At 39.7% G+C, this 14,358-nt stretch overlaps 1 protein-coding gene across 2 annotated transcripts in view; it reads left to right on the forward strand.

Annotated features, from left to right (window-relative positions):
* Positions 1-5,504: 5,504 nt before the first annotated feature.
* Positions 5,505-14,358, forward strand: part of mdfi (MyoD family inhibitor) — a 29,026-nt gene continuing 20,172 nt past the window's right edge. For both annotated transcript variants that reach the window (XM_061727653.1, XM_061727654.1), the window contains exons 1-2: positions 5,505-6,012; positions 8,949-9,132. In XM_061727653.1, coding sequence (XP_061583637.1) covers positions 8,988-9,132 — 145 coding nt within the window. In that variant the 5' untranslated portion in view covers positions 5,505-6,012; positions 8,949-8,987. The remainder of the gene's footprint in view (positions 6,013-8,948; positions 9,133-14,358) is intronic.

Consider the following 14,358-nt stretch of genomic DNA (forward strand, 5'->3'; position numbering starts at 1 on the left):
GATAAACTTGTTTCGGGGAATTGTGAAACATTTTTCTCACATCTGTCAAAGGAACTGATAGCATTCATAGTGTTTGCAATTCAATGATGAAACCTTGCACTTTGTTGAGATTGGCTTTACCTCTTCATTTCACGGTATTCCAAATCCTGGTATTGTAAACATTAAAACGATAGCGATAAGATATAATAATCCTATTTTTAAGTTTTTACATAGCCTACTGCTGACTTCTTTTTATTTCTTTATTTATTATGCATAATGTTGTTTAACCTGGACCTGACATACTGAAGTAACTTCACAATACTGAAAACGCATACTTGCAATCGAGGCACCAGCCATGATGCATGACTTTAATCCACTTTTATTCTCATCAGAGACATTCATGCATATTGAAATATTCTCTTTGTTCCAGCAACCCCACTGATAAGGGATTAACTTGGGCTACTCAACTTAGTCCCAATATCTTGAGTTTAATTTGCAATGGGTGTTTGGAAGTGCTCTCACTGCCACTAATAAAAATTACAGTGAGCTGTTAGTTCTGCTTGAAACAGATCCATAATTGGATCCATCTGTAATCGAGTATGCTCTTTTCTACAACAACAGGACATATTTTCTGTGTTTTAGGAATGAGAAGCCACGTGATCAAAAGCATCCCAACTTATTTAACACATGAACATATTCCACAAAACCCTTTCCTAATGAAAGTTGAGTGTGTGAGTTGGTGTTTGCGCTTGGAGTGTTTTTGAGGCCACAAAAAAACAACTTTTTTAGGGCCACCAAATTCTAGGGCTGGCCCTGGATGCAAGACCACAGTAAGGAGTTTACCAATGTAAAGGGATGTACAAATTGCACGCAGTTTGAATGTCATTTTAATCCATAAATAACCAGCATCCTGATTTTAGTTTCCCACAGGTAAGCCTATGTTTTATTTTTTTTCTCCAGGGACAGGGAGAGGCATCGGGTCTGATGAGAAACTGGATGAAGCTCTAGGACTCCATGTGTGGCAGAAAGAGGTAGAGAGAAGGAGAGATAGAGAATGAGAGACGGAGAGACAGAGAGAGAGAGCGGGCCCCAGCCACAGAACAAAAGCATCTTTGTGAGTGATTGGAACCATATTTCACCCTCCCGTTTCTTTCTCTCTTTAACATTCTCACTCTCTCGTTCTCCCTCTCTACCAGTCAACACGGAGTTCAAAAACATAAAAGAATGAAAAGTTTAAAACAACACTCAGAGATCAACACTTACTTCCCTGGGAGCACACCTCAACACATGTGTGTGTGTGTGTGTGTGTGTGTGTGTGTGTGTGTGTGTGTGTGTGTGTGTGTGTGTGTGTGTGTGTGTGTGTGTGTGTGTATTCCATCCACAACATGTATTTTGGTCAGACATCTTTCAAGAAGGGGAGTGTGCACCTCTCAGCCCTCCAGCAACCTGCTCTTTTTCTGATGACTATTTGAGGACTGAAAAGCCTCTGAGGCCTCAGAGGCTTTAGTCAAACAAAATCAGGTATGACAAGAAGATTGCTGTTGGACAATTTGGTTTGCTTTAAACAGAAACCATAACTCCCCTTCATGGGTATTTAGATGTAGCTGCTGCTTAGCTACAAATGCAACTCACTGGCGTCATAAATATCAACTGAGCTACTTTAGGTCATGCACAGTACATTGTCACAAGATTCACAATGACAATGACTGCTGAGATATAAAATACTGAATTATTTTTCATACCAATTTCAAACTGTACTTCAGATTTTAGAAAATATTGTCCAAATATAACCAAAACAGTACAAAGAAAAGATCTTCAAATGATTGCCTTAAATACTTTCATACCGTTCAGATAGACCTTGACTCGTTATGACAGCCCGAGCAAATACAACCTGAAAAACGTATTTGTTTTAGCCCGAGATTTGATTTCTTTTCCTAAAGTGACACAAACTGTGGAAAAGGAAAATATTTTGAAAGCTGAAGGTTTTTTGTATGGGTGGAGGAGTTTTCTTACAATCAGATTGTTGCAGTTAAATCTGTACCGAATCACTGAAAGGAGAAAAAGAAAACTTGTAGGTGATCCATTTTCTAAATCTGTCAAAACGGACTTTATGACCCTTTTATTGCCTGACTGGACAGATATGGAGGTCCAAACACAACCAAGCACAATCCAAGAATGAGAAATTGCTCAATCTTGCAATGGGTTTAAATGTCTCCATGTGATCGAAAGACAAAAATGTACTTTCTTCGGAGGAAGCAGGTAGCGTTGCATTCATGACAATCAACGCTACAGTTAACCAATATCATGCAACGTGCCGCTTGTGTTAGCTACGACACATATGGACTGTTTTTTTAAGGATTATAGTCAGCTGGGAGGCACAAATCTCTTAGTAATCCATTTACTTCTGTCACCACTGTTGTTTTTACTTTCCACAGCTTTTCAGCCCTTGTTAATTATACTAATATATTTACCTGCCAAACACTCCAAAGCTGATTTGTTTGTTTGTTTGTTTTTTAACCCTTTATAATTAGTAGTAAAACTTAGAATCTGACTTAATTCTCTTCTACATGCTATTGCAAATCTGAGGTTGGAAGCTGAATGCCACAGGAACCTCACGAAGAGTAGTTTATTGCTGAATATAGTCTTATTGGCCACAAACTACATCAAACATCTATAACAATCAAAGTCTATTCAAAACATAGGTATAGCTTTGATTACAAGACTACTAAACTGAAGACTTAAATGAAAAATGTGGGGTCTCATGACAGTTTGTGCTCATCAGCATGAAGAGTTCATTGTCCACTCTCCCTCCCCCGCTGTTGCATTAATACACTTACGGCAAAAGTTAGTCATGACAGTAATGTTCTATGACCAGTTGAGGCACAAAGAGCACGTAGAAAGAAAAAGATGAATCATTTTGAGTCTATTGAGAAAAAGGTTAAGTGCTTCCCTGGTCCAGGCTGTGGACCGTGCTGAGATCTGTGCTGAAAACAGCTTGGCACTTCACATCATAAAAACTAAAGAACTCACTACAGATTTCAGGATAAAAGTGGTGAGACTCTGTACGGCCAAATCTCCTGGCGCACACATATGATACGATCCGACATGGACATTGAGCACACGCTGTGTGGTTATAAAAAGCACAACAGTGACTCGGCTTTCTGAAAAGTCAGTCGAAACAGTTTCTGGGGTCCTTTTACTGCTCCATCGAACGTGTAGCTGACTCATGAGACTTGATTTGGTACCGTAACAGCTCTGCTGCTGACACAATGGCACTACAGAGGGCCATAAAAGCTGGAGAGAGAATTGCCAACACAAGTCGGTCAGCCCTGGAAGTGATCTGTACTTACGTGAAAGCTTTCAGAAAGCATCTTACTTCTTACTGCACCTCCATCACCCTGTGCAACACCTGTTTAAACTTCTCCCCGCGGGGACGTGCCGCATGTCCATCAGAGCACGCGCAACAATGCTGTTAAACAGTTTTTTACCTGTAACGCATTATCACACAGACTTCAACACTGGACACAGGGTATATTTTTTATAATTTTAATGATCAGATTCATGGCAGGATTTTAAAGTAGCACAGAGAAACTTTTGCAACTTTTACCTAAGATTGTCCTCCAGCTGAGGTAAAACCGAGGTCAAGTCGCTTTTATGACATCGTCCAAGACTCTTGTTTGGTCTCTTGCTCAATCACGCTTGTTTTCCCCTCCATTACTGCATTTTAGACTTTCTCAGCCTCCTGTGCCACGATGACCACTGTAGTTCTGTGAGCTAGTTTGGTTGTTGACACAGTCCTGTAAAGTGATACGCAGGTGCAGAAAGAGACAACAAAAAAATAATGGAGTCCAATGTCAGTTTTTTTTAACAAATATTGCATCAAATTAAATTGGAGCTGATATTTCACATGAAAAAGCCCCCTTCTTCTACTTTAATGCATACTTGCACGATTTCATGTTCGAGCATTATGTATGTTGTAAGGGTTACAGTTACTTATTTTCTTATGAGTATCATTTCAACATGTGCTTTTGTTGCGGGAAAATATAATTACAATAAGTGTATCTTGTATCATCTTTTTTTTTTTTTTAAAGTCCCCTTAAATGCTTAGAAGGCAGTTTTAAACATTGATTGTGGTTCATAAATGCACAAAAATGCACAAAATGGATTTTGGAAAATATTTCTGCATGTACATCATAAGCAGCATCTTTTATAGTTGGAAGCTGATTATCACCGTTGGAGGTGAGGAATGCAGACAGGAATGTGGAGGGGCAGTGCCATATTCATCTGCATGACTGACTCGTGCCAGAGTGACCTCAGGTGACCTCCTCATAAAACTCTCATTAAAACAAGGAATAAGGCAGTCAAATAGGGTATTACTATTAAGTTCCTGAAATGAACTAACCATTTTCAATCATTTAAATATAATGTAAGTCATATACATTAAAGCCAGTTCACTGTCAAGTGGTGTAAATGATGAAGTTCAGTGTGAGTCGTGAATGGAGATAAGTAGATCATATAGAGGCTCTATAATGTGAAGCAGGGAGGTTGATAGCAAAAAAAAAAGATGACTTACTGCCTCACCTTTTAAGTAAGCAAATTGATTACTGAAATTCGGTATATCATTCTTCACAGATGTTTCAGCATATCCTTGTTGCATTTATGAACGTATTCACAGATGTCATTTATGAGTCTATCTGTAAGATTATTCCATCCTAACATTTGCTAATTAAATGTTGAGATTTGCCCTTGATGTGATGCTTACGATGATGGGGAGTGTTGATGATTCCATTTGGAGTTATTTTCCAAAGATCTCTGTGTAACAGCTTAAAATAAAGCTGTAGCCAGGAGATGTCAATGGCACATAATAAAGGACTGTGCATTGAATGGGTTCTTGTAATCACTCTTTAGCACACAACTACCATAATGAGGATGAATCACTGACTGAAAAAAGACCTAATTTGGTCTTTAAATGCCTCACGTGCACCAGATGAGTGAAAACACTTCCCACAGTGAGTCACAACAGCAAGGAACTAAAAACAGTGACACACAATAGAGCAAAGATTTGGTCTCGTGTCACTTCATTATCACACAGAACGCACTAAAGAATGAAGAAAAGATATTTGTTACTTTTTATAACCACAGAAAATAACATTCAGCATTCATGTGTCCAGGTTTTCTCTTAAATACAGATAGAAACAAATAAAATATAATTGATTCACGACAGGAAGCACAGGAAGTTTTTTTGTGTGAGAAAAAATCACTACTTAGTCAAAACAAGCGTCCAACTAGAATAATTGATGCAAACAATAAACTCATTGCAGTTATATAGTGTCTTTTTTTTTGGGAGGATATAGAATCCAAATTGTAAATAAAAGTGTTAATCATTGGTGACAAAATTGATGCTTTCTGACAACTTAATCCCTGATGAAAGCTCGCCTGTATTAGTGCTATGTCTGGTTCGGGTTAAAGGGGCAATTATATGACAGTAGAGCTCAGCCCAACAACTGTATAGCCCGGAGGAAGAACAATCACTGCTAACTGTAGTTTCCTGTCCAATAGAAGCAGCACATACTGTAAGTTTCAGACAAGTAGAATGGGACTGAGGGGAGAAGCAAACCATAACCCATAAGGCATATATACAGGCCCCATTTTGAAAAATTTAAACACGTTTGGCAAGGCTGTGTATTTTGGACTTTGGCAGAAGAAGCGCTGCAGAAGGTGGGGAAACCTGCAGCGCGGACAAAGACATTTCAGCGAGCTGCCTGCAAACTTCCCAACATCTGGTCCGCTGGAGGACGGGGCGAGACTGCTTTGGAGGCGGAGAGAGGACTGTCTCCGCCGGAGAAAATGCTCTGAATCTGCAGCTTCTGTCACCTGCATGAGACAAAAGACAGATTTAGTGTTCGTGTGAAGGAATCGAGCGTGGGGAGAAACAGGTCTAAAGCCATCTTAATAGGGCTTGAGGTCCACCTTAGGTGATATGAGATGAAATAGTCCAAATCTCGGCTGCTCGCAGTTCCAGCCAGAGAGAAGGTAAGACTTTGCTTGCAGTTCTGTTTATTTTTCTTTTAATTATTTTTTTTTTTTTGTGGATAAAACATATTCTGTAAAATAGATTCAAGTTGAAAAAGGGAGTCGAGTTGAAGCTGAGGTCGGCCCGAACATGCAGGGACTCGTTATAAATAAGAGGAACGCAGACGTGCAATAAAGGCAGACTAAAGACAAAAACGCCTCTTATTCTACATATCATTTTCATTTCGTGTGTCAATCATAAAAAAAAGTAATGACTTTAATGCTGGATGAACTGGACTTGTAACACGCTCGTGAGTGTGAAGTGCCGTGACTTCTTTTTCTTCCCCCGAAACTCCTTTAAAACTTTCAACCGCTTTAGAAGTTTAGAAATGGGTCGCATTCGGGTTTCTTAAGGACGTATAATTTCAAGTTTGTCAAGCCAACGTGGGCACAGTAAACACGGTCTTGTGAAGTATTTTCTCTAAACTTCGCTGTGGGTTGTCAACAGTTTGGAAGTGCAGCGAGTGCAGAGCGAGCGGCCGCGGGAGCGAGCGAGCAGCTGCCCAGCTGAGCTGTTTGGCAGCGGGAGCGCGCAGAGCCAGCCTCACACGTGAGGGAGAAGCTGGACGGGTAAAGCCTGATTCATGGTTCCGCGTTAAATCGACGCGTGCCCTACCCCTACTAGGCTCTGCGTTGGTGTAACGCGGAACCATAAATCAGCCTTAATCCTACCCTCACAAGTACAAATACATAGTTTCAAATGTTAGTATTTACATAAAAGTCCACTAATCGTTCGGTGTACTGTGACATTGACACAAATATTCAAGTACAAGATACAAGCCAGCATTTTTTTTTATTATTATTATTATTTATAGAAGACAGGGACAATAAATAAATAAAAAAAAGGTTAACAACACCACATTTCACATAATCAAAAAAAAAGAAACATTACAATAACACAAAAAAAAAGACAAGGGGGGTGAGGGGAAGGGTTGGTACAGATAAACTTTAAGAATGATGGTGCCTCTAGCGTCAGTTCAGGTCCAGCTCTAAAAGAAGAATAAGTAAAATAAAATAAGAAGCATGTGACCAACACAACAGGTCATATTATTATTACATTATTATTATCAGCATTTTTTTTTTAAATTTACAATAGCCTACACCTTTTTGTAACTGTATCTCCACATGTATACTGTATACTGTATATCATGAAGTGAATGAAATGACCTTTATCAATAACAATTTACAGATGTTCAGACTTCCTCCGTAAAGGAAGAATATTATATTTCAAATCTGTCAGCAATTTCACAAAAGCAGTTTGTCAGCTCGTTTTAGAGATTTTACACAATCCCTTCCTGTGAATATTGTACAAACGTGACAATGCAAAAATACTTACAGGGCAGATTTTCTATTAGTCTTCGTGTGCATAGGAAAGTTTGTTCAAGGAATATACAGTCATGTCCAAAGGAAAGTACATCCTTTGAGCATCAAGATTGTCGGCACATTCCAGTTCCAAAAATTAGGTCAATAAAACCTCAAATGGACAAAAACAGGTACCATATTTATTAGTCGGAATGTAGAAACAATGTGTAAAAAAAACTAATCACACTCTATGATTCAATAGCTTTTAGTAACAGAAATATAATCTTACAGAATGATTATGTCTTTTTCATGAGGAACCTGAGACGACTTCTGTACAGCTTTGATTCACTTCATTGAAGTTTACAAAGGAGTTTCAATGTTCCAACTTAACAACTTTCAGTCAGATTGAGGTCTGGAGTTTCACTGGCCCATTGCAGTACATTGATTTGTTCCTTTTCACAATTTCTGATAGAGATTTGCTGGTCTGATAACCATAATTATCTTGTAATATGACCCTATTTCAGCAATGCTTTATTTGTTACGAGTGACTCAGTGACCTGCAATGTGTCCTGTGGTCACAAACAACAAAACGCCTCATCATCACCTCTCCATCACTGTGGGGGTTTTTTGTTGTTGTTTTTTTTCTTCTTTTTTTGTGCATGATGGTTTAACATCTGTACTTACATTCACAGAAGTCTTGTGGTTTGTTCAGAGAAAAGAGGACTTCTTCTTTGCAACCCCTACAAATAAGCCGTACAAGTTCAGTTTTTGTTCTAGTTGTGCTGTTTTATACCTGTATAGTTAACCTGTTAATGAGTCTGATCGCTTGGATTTTATTTTTTATTATTAATCTTTATTTTTTTTTATTTTTTGAACATTGCAATGGCTGAACTTACCTGGATGGCCTCTCCTGGGAATAATTACAACTATCTTGCTTTTATTTTTTTCCTCACATGAATAATCGTTTGTCACTGTTGAATGCTGTACTCCAATTTGTGTGGAAAGGTTTTCAGATTGATGTTTGGCAGGTTGGCAACAACTACTTTTATGAGATCCTCGCTGATGTCTTTCCTCCCACGCATTGTGTTATCACACATAATATTTCACACAAACAAGCTTCCAAAGATAATGCTTTTCAAAGTCAGAGGGAAGTTTATTTTTGTTGCACATTTAATATCAAAGAACCAAAGTGTTGCACAAATTGCTTTCATAGATTAGATCTCAGTTGCTGATGACAGATTAATCACGTGCATTTGATCAGCAGCACCTGACCGCAACTAATGCTCCTAATTCCTGTGGAAGTAAGCAAGGGAGGGTGAACGTTTCTTCCCCTCACACGCTGTGTCTGTTTTTTGTCTTATGAGTTGATGAATGACACAACATTGTGTGTTGTCGTCATCTGGCCAACAACAGAACTGAAAGATGGTATACTTTCTCTTTCATAAAGCTGCAGGCGCAATATTCTTATTGCCAGTCTGTTTCAGTGCCAACAGTAACAACAGTACCAATTTCATCAAATGTCATGTGCCTCAAACAAAATGTCGGTGGTAAATCTTTCATGTGGCCCATGCGTGGATTTCCTCTCGTTGCTTCAGGCGTATTCACCTCCCTCAAGATAAGCCAGGCCTACGCCCATGGATGAGGAGAGGAATGATGCTGCTATCTCCCCCGAGCCACCTGATGATAGAGACTCTGGACTACCAACTCCAAGTTCACAGACAGCTCCAAATACAGAGACAGAAAACAGTTGTCCAAACCCAAAGCCCTGTCCTTGTGAAGGTAAGATACAAGTCGAAAAGAACATACACAAACGCGCAGCAATGGGTAGTTATTAGAGTTCCTGTGTGTATGTACTGGATATGTGTGTGTGTGTGTGTGTAGGTGTGTTTATGTATTTTGGAAGAAGCACAAACGGCAGAATATGGTGCGTTTGTGGTAGACAGGACCTGCTTCAAGCATCTTGCATGCAGTTCTCTGTGACTCACCAGGCCCCTGGGTTCATCAGCATGTGTGGACACAGTGCAGCCGTATGTATGCCATAATTTCTCTCTTTGAAAGTCATGCAAGCCAGTGGATTCAGCCATAGATCAGAATACATTATCAGTGACAGATGCAGCAGTTGTGCATTCAGGTGAGAGGTTGCTTTTGGATCTTCTGAGGGGTCGAGACCAGTTCAGCCCAACTTTTCAGGAATTGTGGCTCCAGTGAATTTGGGAAGGAATCCATGACCCTTTTTGTCTTCATAAGAAGGACTTACTGGCATGGGGTGGGAGCGGGAGGACGTAGACTGGGTTCAGGGCTGTTATGTGCCTGAATGACTCATGCAGAATCAGCCAGATATGATTCAAGTTCCCTCAAGTTTCACTGACTGAAAACAACAGTGCTGACTTTAGATCAGAGTACAGGTCTTATGGGGTAATTAGTGTAGGTGTGGTTAACAGTTAGGGTAGTGTGCAGAGATTTAAGTGGCTTGTTGCCATGGGAAGCTGCCACAAAAATGTTTGAAGGTTTATGTGCTTCTTTTATTAGATTTTATTTTTGTTTTCTTTCTTTTTTTTCAAGACAATCCACAGTCCATCTGTTGTAATTATTATGTCACTTTTTTTTTTTATTTCACGCAGACTTCTCTCTCTTAAGGCGGTTCACAGACATAACTGCTAATAGTGTAGAAGTTAATGATATTTCGTTCGAGATTTTACCGTTATTACACAAGAAGGACGTGCCTGAGCACGCTCTCCCGGCTGTGCTGACTTACCTGTCCTTGCTTCACAAGAAGCCATCACAAGATGTAGATTTTTTCCAACAAAACTTATACTTTGAGTATCAGTGAATGTGTGTATGGAGTAGGTATGTAAGTGAGTCAAGGTGTGGCGGAGAAGATTGGTCAGACTTCCTCGCAGGGCAACAAGGCCCTGCTTTCAGCACGTTCAAAACTGTCTCATCCCCCCCACATGCACACAGCGTGGACAGGGCAGAGCTGGAGGACAACACAACAAGCAGAGCTAACTGACGCTTCAATCTTATATCTGAACACGCTTCTTCCTGTTTCAGACCAGCTTGATATTGTTGGTATTTACATAAGAATATGATGTCTCCATTGTCATCTTATAAGAGATAAAGTGATTATCTGCTGTCTACTCAGCTTCGATTGATTGAGCCTTTTTCTCATTCTCAGTGGAATGTGGACAGCAAGCCAGAGGTCTTGAGCTGTGTTTTTGTCTCTTTGTTTGCACTAGAAAGTTGTCGTTATTAAATATTTCTAGCTACAAAATATTGAGTGTAAAAAGTGTAAAAAAAAGGAAAAAAAAGCATAGATCCTTTGTATTCTGCTCAAGGTGTCAGTTCAAATATTCAACAGGCATTTCTTTATAATGACTGTGTACGGAGAAAATACTTTCTCGACCACAGTGCATTTTTGCATCATAATATTTGGTTATGAGGGCTGTAAAATGGGCAATTATTTATCTACACACACACACACATATATATATATATATATATATATATATATATATATATATATATATATATATATATATATATATATATATATATATACATACATATATATATATATATATACACATGTATGTATACACACAAATTATGCTATTAATGCAGTAAATAGATGGTATTCTTACATCGCAAGGGCCTGCACATTTAAATACAATTTAAAGTCTTTTGCTTCAGATTGGTTGTGACTGTGTCTGTAGTTAATTCTGAGACTATTTCATAAATGTGTTTTCGCACTGGTAGCACCAGCACTGAAGCCAGGTAATCACAAAGCAATGCAAACTTTAAACCCTCTTGTCCCCTGATTCCGAGATAGCATGTTTTTCCACATGAGACTAAAGCTCTGCTCAGTCATCACAAGGCCAACATATAATGGTGTGTATGTGTATGTGTATGTGTGCTGATAGATGTGTGTTTTTTCTTGTTGCAAGCATTGCTCCAGCTTAGGCATGAAGGTGCGGTGAGGCTGTTTATAGTGTAGGAGCCTTTCACCACCGCATGCTAGACAGTTCTCTTACACCACCAGCAGTTTTTTGACTCTTTCATGCTTTCTTTCTGTCTTTCTTGGGTTATTTTCATACAAAAAATACTTTACATATGTAAAACATCTTCATTTCAATTTGGGATTCATTTCGGATGCATTTCTTGAACTGGAAAATGCCACTCGTTAGCTTTCTTTCTGAGTGTTAGGTGAGAAGTTTGACACCACTCTTAACTACAGTATGTTTACAGCTTTGAAATGTAAAATCAACAAATGAGAATTTGCCTATTTGAAGTTGAGGAAAGAGGGTGTAACTGCTACTTTCTGCTAAAAAAAGCATCCTTATTGGGGCCCACTCCGATCAGCCATTTGCTTTCAATTTAATTTTTCTTTATCAGAATATAGGGCTGACGACAAGTAAGATATTTGTACAAGTCAGACTCTGAGTTAACCACCAGGCTTTCAACACCATCTTTACACCAGCCAGTGATATTCTGGGAGGAGTTTTATAGACAGAGAGTACAGTACTTGTAGAACTTTTACTTATCTGCCCAGTAGCCTCTGTATATAGATTTAGATGTATGGTATACTTTGTATCGCCTCACTGGTATTTACCCTTTGTGAAATTAATCCTCTATTTATATTACAGTCTGATCCGCACTCATGTAAAACACATTCCTGTACTTCCATTTCATTTTCATCCCTGTATTTGCTTCAGTGTACAAATGCAGCTTTTTTTCTACTTGTCTCTTTTCTGTGTCTGAGGTTCGCTCAAGCTGGTGTCTAATTTGGTTTCTCGCAGAGATCAAAATAAACCAGGAACAGTTTTGAGGCAGCACATTTTAACAGCATATTTGAACGACAAAAACGAGCATGCACTATGTTCCTTTACCACTTGCAAACATCTGATAATCTGGTGCTGCTCTGGTGGGCCTGCACTCTCTCCTTTTCTCCCACAAGTGGCTTAGATGATTGTTCTATGTAAATATTACAGCTCTTACTATCACAACCTAAAGTCCAGATTCACATACGACAAAACAAACATTTAAAATAGGCTCCTGTCAAAACTTGAAATAATCTCCAAACATTAGGATTTGGTTTCACTATATGAATCTATACTGTACATCTATGCAGATTTTATGTTTCATTTATTGTCATCCCTCTTATGTGACGACTCTTGAAGAATTAATAGGTGGTGTCTTATGTCTTGCATATAGTTTTAGAATTTACTGTTTGCAGTCATTGACGTCTTAATTGTCATCAATTCATCAATGAAGGAATGAATGATGCCATAAATGATTTCATGGTGTATATGTAAGCATCATGAGCATTGAGAGTGAGCATTTATGGCACTTTCGCACTAGGACTTACTTGGCCCGACTCGGCTCGGCGCGGCTTTACACGGCTCCACACGTGTGTTTTCGCACTGCCAGGGGAGAAGTGGGCAGGTTGGGGTGAAGCTGCTGTGACGTACTCGATTGCGCAACCGCTTTGTTCATGTCGGCGCTGATCAGAAATCAGCCGGAGCCGCGAGCGGCTGAGAAAAAAACAGCCCGTCTACATCCCTTTTTTAATTCTCTCGTCAGTCACCAGGTTTATGAACATCTGCACCTCAGAGTTGGATCACCAAACAGACGTTTTGCGCTTTATAATAAAATCGCCGCGAGCCGCGGGTCCCTCTCGCTCTGACTCCCGCTTCCTGATTCAAACGTCTGCCGTCCCCGCCCCCCGACCAATCGGTGGCGAGGAGGGTGGTGACGTCAGAAATAGTCCCGGCTCAGCCCGCTAAGAACCTCACTGAAATGGTTACAGAAAAAAGTATCGACTTGGAGCGGCTCTACACGTCTCAGCTCTAGTGTGAAAGCGCAAAACGGGTAGAACCGAGCTGAGGTGGTACTAATGCAAAAGCGCCATTAGTCTCTGTGCTCACAGCTGTTGTTTGCATTGACCTGTGCACAGAAGAAGGTTTGAATCTCCAGTGTCTACCAGGTTAAATAAAGGTTAATAGATAAAGACTTGTATACTGTACATGGGCAAGAACACTTTGGGTCTTTATTAGATATTTAATGTTTACTCTTGTGAAACCAAAAGAAATGTTTTAGAAATCCCCATTATAACTTTTCAGTTTCAAGTCACAAGTTGTGGGAGAAATAATTCGTTCCCATTTCTTTTAGGATAATGTTTACATTTTAGAAAGATACCGATCAAGTAACTCAGAAGTCAGTGGAGCACTGAAGAGGACAGTGAGGAGGATAATGAGTTTAGGGTGGCAGATGGAGGTTGTGGTTCCCAGCCAGAAGGTGCTCCAACCATCACACTACTCATGGTGCTGGAGGTTCATATGAGACAGGAGCAATGACAACAGGTTCTTCCTGGGTCTTGAGAAATCCGGTCAGATCTTCCCAAGCAGAGTTGCTGAGGGTGTCTTATGGTTTTGACTGTCCTATATTCACATGATTTGTAGACTTTTAGAGAAGGTTTGCAACTGTGTCCCAGTAGAAATCATGCGGAGGTGGTTTTGGAGTACAGATTTTCGGGGTCGTTACCACTGATGTGAAACACTATGGTATTTAATAGGCCAGCTGTAAGGGCTGCCAAACAACTGACACGACCACAATGTGAACGTTTTTCATTAATGATGACTGTGATGATATGCGTACAGCATGGAAAATCAATGCTCAGTAAAAACAAGAACCATAGAGAGCTGAAAGGCAAAGTTATTAATTTACCAGTCCATCTACACACCAACCCTTAACTATGGTCATCATCCGTGGGTATCGCCTCAATGAATGGAGTCGCGAATACAAGCGGTAAAATTAGGTTTCTTTACGGGGTTTCTGAAATCAGGGTGACGAGTCCAACTGTTTGGGATGGGTTCAGATAGTTAGTTTGGGAATATGGTCATGATGCCTTCCACCCACCTTCCGACAAATGTATTTCGGACTTGCTCCATTAGAAGAAGGTTTTAGGGCAGACTGAAGACTTGCCACAATGTGTCTTCGCTAGCCAGT

This window comes from Cololabis saira, chromosome 8 (assembly GCF_033807715.1).
Source record: "Cololabis saira isolate AMF1-May2022 chromosome 8, fColSai1.1, whole genome shotgun sequence".
Taxonomy (NCBI): Eukaryota; Metazoa; Chordata; class Actinopteri; order Beloniformes; family Belonidae; genus Cololabis; species Cololabis saira.